Source organism: Nannobrachium achirus, assembly GCF_963921795.1.
Source record: "Nannobrachium achirus genome assembly, chromosome: 17".
Classification (NCBI taxonomy): Eukaryota; Metazoa; Chordata; class Actinopteri; order Myctophiformes; family Myctophidae; genus Nannobrachium; species Nannobrachium achirus.
This window is the reverse complement of record NC_137824.1, coordinates 44,808,166-44,814,704: the sequence shown is the minus strand read 5'-3', so window position 1 is coordinate 44,814,704 and position 6,539 is coordinate 44,808,166. Positions and strand designations below refer to the sequence as shown.

At 41.9% G+C, this 6,539-nt stretch overlaps 1 protein-coding gene across 1 annotated transcript in view; it reads right to left on the bottom strand.

Annotated features, from left to right (window-relative positions):
* Positions 1 to 579: 579 nt before the first annotated feature.
* The window catches only part of LOC308302509 (solute carrier family 4 member 11-like), a gene marked incomplete at both ends in the record, with an annotated part of 28,016 nt that continues 22,056 nt past the window's right edge, over positions 580 to 6,539 (bottom strand). The window contains 5 exons of the mRNA XM_080746765.1: positions 580 to 646; positions 1,500 to 1,669; positions 3,234 to 3,429; positions 5,411 to 5,584; positions 5,965 to 6,130. Of these exons, the coding sequence (XP_080602891.1) occupies positions 580 to 646; positions 1,500 to 1,669; positions 3,234 to 3,429; positions 5,411 to 5,584; positions 5,965 to 6,130 (773 nt within the window). The remainder of the gene's footprint in view (positions 647 to 1,499; positions 1,670 to 3,233; positions 3,430 to 5,410; positions 5,585 to 5,964; positions 6,131 to 6,539) is intronic.

Here is a 6,539-nt window from a genome sequence, read left to right as displayed (position 1 = left end):
ACATTTCAACAACTCTGGTAAATTGAAGAATTACAGTTATTGTAGTTATGTGTATTAATCATTTGGAAATTGTATACAGCATTGTGTCATGTACTGTTAAAGGAACAAACTAAAATAAAAAAACTAAACAAAAATAAAACCAAGTAGCGTACAGCAAATGTCACCGTCTATAAACACCTACACCAGGCCAAAGCATTTTTAATCACAAAAGGTCTGTTGTCAAGGACTTCAAACTGGATAAAACTGTTAAATCCCACATCACAGGTAGGCCTATGTGTCAAATATAACAGAGAACTACGCAGCTTGTAATGTATGCAATTCATCATTGAGAAAGCAAATGAGGCAGGGGTGAACATCATCATCCATCCAGACACTGACTTCAGCCACAAGTACGATCGAGTGGACAGGACACATATGTACAGTAGAAATATGAGTGTACAGTACAAATATAAGTGTGTCATAATGCAGATGGCATTATGACACATAATTGTTCTCATATTTGTGCTGTCACTGTCATGTCAGTAACATAAGCAATGTGGTTCCCTTGGAATGAGGAGTTGTTGTCCTTTCACAGCACCACTATTGGTGTTGGGAGTCCATAATGTCCAGATACTTGGCATCTATTAATCTTGGCAGCAAGCTGGTCCTGAAATGACAAATTAAAAAAGGTGAGTTGTGCCTTGTTGTGAGTTGTTGACCAATTTATTTCATTGAGCTAATACAGTACATGAACTCGAGGAGCTACATGTTAAATCCCTACAGAAGTGCCGTTCAGCAGCAGCAGGTGTTTCAAATAGTGAAGAAGAAATAATTAAAGACTGAAACAGGCCACTAGTGTGTGTCGGTACGGTACATTTAACCTCAGTAAAACTATTCCTAAATCTAACTTTATTCCTCTACTTTTGGTACGCTAAGTAGATTTTGATACCAATACATTTGTACTTTTACTCAACTTTGAATTCCGGACTTTTACTTGTGACAGTGTGTGCCTACGTTGCTAGGGTGACCAGACGTCCCGTTTTACCGGGGACTGTCCCGTTTTCAAGCTTTGTGTCCCGGTGTCCTGAGAAATATCTCTAAAACACACAAGTCCCGGTTTTCACATTCACTAACAAATTGTCCCTGTCCCCAGAATTCAAATAATAGTAGCTGTTGTCAGTGGTTGCATAGACATTTATCATGTTCTTTTCATGAAAACATGCTCACCTAACCTATCAGAAAAGATGAACAAATTCATTGCGTGTCTGAATTCAACACTGAGCCTTTGTCAATCACTCACTGCCTGTTTGCAACCCTGCGGTGCGTGTGTGCGCGTGCACGAACGTTAGAGAATGGGCACACGCATGCGCGGTATCGTGCGCATTGCTTTTAGGGTCCCGGATTTAGGCAACAGTGGTTCGCGTCCCGGTTTGAGTGGCTGAAAATATGGTCACCCTATACATTGCAGTATTGATTACTTAAGTAACACATGTGGGTACTTTGTCCACCACTGGTCTCACCTGACAGGAACGAGCAGAATCATGAGCAGGGGGAAGACCATCTTCATGTAGGGCAGTGGATACATCCCGAAGGCACACAGGACGATCAGCTGCACCATCTGCAGGGCCGTGAAGTAGTGCACCTTCCTCTGAGGAACCCTCCGGATGTAGTGGGTGGGAGGGTAGGAGGTCTGTGAGGACAGAGGACGACGGTTTTCGTCAAAAAACAAAAAACATCCACAGAATTCGCGAAAAACAGACAATCTACAATTGTGGCCGTAGTAGACTCAGTGGTTCTCATACTTTGAAAATTCCCTTCTGACAGTGTACAAGTGGAACCTGTTAGGGTTCATATGGTTCCACTTTGTACACTGTCAGAGTTACAGATAAGGCTCCATTTAGACCCCCATAAAGGAACCTAGAGAGTCCCTGAAATCCACTTTGAGAACCACTGATATAGACAATATCTACAAGTTCAGAACGTCACATTGCAACGTGCTGTGAGCTGGTAGATTTGCTATTTTTGAAAGCGAAAGTGGTTAAAGCTGCATTATGTAACTTTCCTTTTCTACCCCAGATTTGAACTCTGTTTTCTGAGCAGGTTCTGACATTTTACCAGTGAGCTAATAGCACCTGCCTGCTTGCTCAGGGGATAAATTGAAACTTGGCCATCTTGTCAATATTTGTGTCAGATCCTGTGTCTAGGTGAGACATGGCCTTTGACATGATCTAAATGTCTCAAGGGAGACAAAATAGAACCACCTCAGTTGTACAACTTATATTGTATATTAATGTACTATATCATACAGATTGAACAAAATAAAAATGTAGGCCTATTCATAAAGAAAGTGACATAGTGCACAAGTCTATCTGTTGGTCTTATACATTGTTGAACAAACTAAAAGTACTAACAAGACCTTGCGACTAAATAATAAGTAAGTAGAACCCATTGGAACACTCTTTTTATTTTTATTTCTTTTATTTTTTTGCCATTTCCCGAAAAACTACACTCGGGTTCCCACCACCTGACAGCGACAATATGACAAAAAATGAACAAAGTTAGAGACATTATTGCAGTGGTTCTCAAAGTGGATTCCAGGGACTCTGTGGGTTCCTTTAGGGGGGGCCTAAATTGACCCATACAAGTCTGTAACTCTGACAGTGTACAAATGGAACCAATGAACCTGTTAGGGTTCATTTGGTTCCATTTGTACACATTTGTGTCAGAGTTAAAGGACAACTTTGTTTTTTTTACAACAAGGGTTCATATTTTAAGGTGAGTGTTAAAATGTTTTCATTTACTGCTTTCTATTGTTTTAGTGATTTTAACAATTTTGATTTGCATGCATGCCCCCAGGTTGTATTGTATTTTATTTATGTATTTTGTAGACACAATAAGCCCATTCCCAATATGCACCGCAATCTTTCATGGGCAGATGTGACTTATGGGGCCTGGTGTAAATAGTAACAAAGAAATTGACGGCTTATTTTGTCCAAGAAGACATATTTAGCCACGCATGCCCTCACCCACTGAAATCAAAATACTAAAATCGCTAAAACAATAGAGAGCAGTAAATGAAAACATTTTAACACTCATCTTCTCTTTTCTCTAATTACAATTTAAAATACGAACCCTTGTTGTAAAAAAACAAAGTTGTCCTTTAAGGGGAGACCTTTGAAATGTGGAAGATTGAGAAACACTGCATTATCGGACGGACAGTTCAAGGACAGTTTCTCTTGTGTTCTCCCGCCCACCTGTTCCTTCATCAGTAGCAGCATGCGGTCCATCATCTGGTTGCCGTCCAGTGAGGTGGCAGCGATGTAGAGGAAGAGGCCGTACAGGACGGGCTTGGGGATCCACTGCAGCGGGATGGGCAGCATGAACACAGAGAGGCCGATGAAGATGTTGGCCGCCAGAGCCGTCAGACGAGTCTCCTTTACGCTGACAATTCTGTGGGCAGGGAAATAAGACTTTAGTGAACTAGGGTTGTAACAAAGATCGGTTGTTTGAAAATGATGATGATAAAAGATAATTTGACTAAAATCATCTTTTTATTTTATTTTATTTGTTGTTGGGCTTTTACGCCTCTATTGATAGGACAGTAGACTGACAGGAAAGGGAGAGAGAGAGATGAGGAGTGACACGCAGCAAAGGTCATCAGGAATGGGACTCGAACCCGCGACACGCTGGCAGGCATGAGAGCCTTTTGTGGTATGTGCTGGGTCGCTAGGCCAGCGCATAGCGCCCCTTAACTCATTCTGGGCGATGCCCGTAGAAACCGTAGATTTCCCGCTGTACCGCGGTGCCATGCCCGCCGAACCCGGAAGTTTAATTAGCTTTAATCATTATGAAAGGATTAAAAGTATTATCGCAAATTTTCGCTGATTCTGGCTCTTTAGGCCCGCCCCCCTAGCTGTATCCGGTCATTTCCGGTCTGGACCGGATCTAGCTTTCAGTATCCTGTCTGAGCCTGGGCCATAGTCCCGCCTCCATTGGTTTACACTGTTACAGAAGTGGAAGCTACTCGGCGATGGAACACTCGTTTTTCAATCGGATTTTTGCGTTTGGAAACTTTGATCCAGTCTCTACACGCCTGGATTATGATCCCCGCACATATCGTGCGTTTTGTGCGCGAACGTGTCCACTTGTTACCATAGCGCACAGTTGGCTTTTTTCAATGCTTTTTCATGTAAACACTGGCGGATAAGCAGGAATACAGCGTGGCAACGGATATGTCTATTTCAATGGGGTTTTTTTTATTCGAAAGCTTGTCACCGATTGTGCACGATGCGTGCGCGTGCCCACGTTAAAAGGTAAGGACAATTTGGCAGCTGCTTACTAGAGCTATGTTTAAAATGGCAGCAAAATTGTTAATATAATCTATAATGAATCCCATTTTGGGCATGTCATTGAAGATGAAACCTTTTTAAAAAAGGAAGAAAAAAAAAGAAGTAAACATTTTCACTGTCCCACATATCTGCCGATAGGAGGATAAACCCCCTTGAAATGCAACATCTAGTTTTTGAGGGGTTCCTCAGTCACCACACACACAAACAATGACAAGAAATAATCACACAACAATCAATGGTGACATTGACAAAACATATTTTACATCTGCTATGCATGTCACCTAAAGAACTTCAAAAATGTAAAATGCGAAATACATCTAAATAAGCTGTCAAAATCAAAATACAAAATCAAAAACAAGACGAGGTAGATTTCAACAAATCAAGCAAAGAAGTTTTGATCTAAGTGAAGTATGTAAATTGTTTCAGTCTGAAGGTTGTGTAGACCAGTGATTCCCAAACCTTTTAACTAAGACCCAAAAGAGAGATTAGACCGAGACCCAAACTAGTGAAAACAGCCAAGCTTTGCTATTTTCACTACTTCTTAATTTTTATATTTATTTATTTATGGAATTTCTTAGATTTGTTTGTTTGTTTGCTTAAAATGTATACATTATTTAAAAAATAATTATTAAAAAATATATACTTATGTATCTTTTGAGATATTTTTTTTATGTATAGGAAAAGAAAATGGGATTTTTACTCGAGTCGTGACCCTAAAAATTTGGTCTGTCACCCACAAATGGGTCACGACCCACTGTTTGGGAAACAGTGGTGTAGACGTGTTTTTTTTTGGAGCTGTGTGGAACACAAGCTACCCTATACGTGGCCGTGTGTGTAGGTATGTATGTGGGTGGGTGGGTCTGTGGGTCTGTGGGTCTGTATGTAGCCTGTATGTAGTAACCCTGGGTGACCAGAGAGGTGCTGTTGAGTCTAGCCTGCCCTGAGCATCAACTGCAATACACACACACACACACACACACACACACACACACACACACACACACACACACACACACACACACACACACACAGCTCCACTTCGAACAGAGGTTCGATTTTTTTTTCTCCCTCCCTGCACTCACGTTGTGTAGACGTGTCCGTTCTCCACGTGCTGCTCGGTCTTGGCCAGCTGCCGCGCATGCAGGGAGGAGTGTGGGAAGGCGGCGTGCATCCACGGCAGACCCAGACACGACATGAGGATGTTGATGAAGCCCGTCAGCATCAAGTCCCAGTGGAACGCTGTGCCTTTGAGCAACCTGTTGGCACAGATCAGTGTTTCTCAAACCGTTAGATCTGCTCGCACTCGGTGCCGCGCTGTGAGCTTGTTAAAGCATTCAATAATTCTTGGCCTAAATGGGTTAAGGTCTGCCGGTCCACTCTGACAGTGTACAAATGGAACCAATTGGACCCGTTAGGTCCAGTACATTTTACTCTTTACACTTTACACTTCGAGTACATTTTGAATTCCAGACTTTTACTTATAACAGAGTAATTCTACATTGCAGTATTGATACTTTAACTTAAGTAAGAAATGTGAGTACTTTTTCCACCACTGAATGCCTGGTGTGTCAACAACACCACAAGGCAACATCATTCATTTGTCTCTGCCGCTAACGCAGGCTAACCAGGGCCTTACTTGTGTTCTGGTACGTGTGTGAGGGAGATGACGATGTTCTGGTCGATGAAGATGAGCAGCGCCAGAAGGAAGCCCAGGCCCACGGCGCTCAGGGTTTGCAGACCCGTCAGCTTGTCGAATGGAGCAAAGTTGAACACTGGACCGTTGTGAACGTTGAATACGGGAACTAACGGGGAAAAGACGGCACAGTGCATTTTAGACCAGTGGTTCGCAGATATTTTTATATCATACCAAAAATGATATTTGAAAACCTTTGTGACTACCATAAGAGAAGATTTTGTCAAGAGTATTTGTTTTGTTTCTCGAAAAGAGAGGCATCTCTCATTTCACCGTTACTGAAGCCTCACAGAGGCAGAGCTATTAGGTCTTTACGTAGGTCATGAAATAAACACTACACTTGACTGAGGGGTCTCTGATTTGAACTGTCTAAATTTGGGGGTCCTCAACATATTTCATGCCATGGACCCCTCACCCCTTAGCTGAGGGAGAGATACTACGTATTGTATTGAATTTTGTTATTTATTGTAATTAAACATTTCATAGATTCCATAGATAGCTTCATAGGCGTGTTTGAC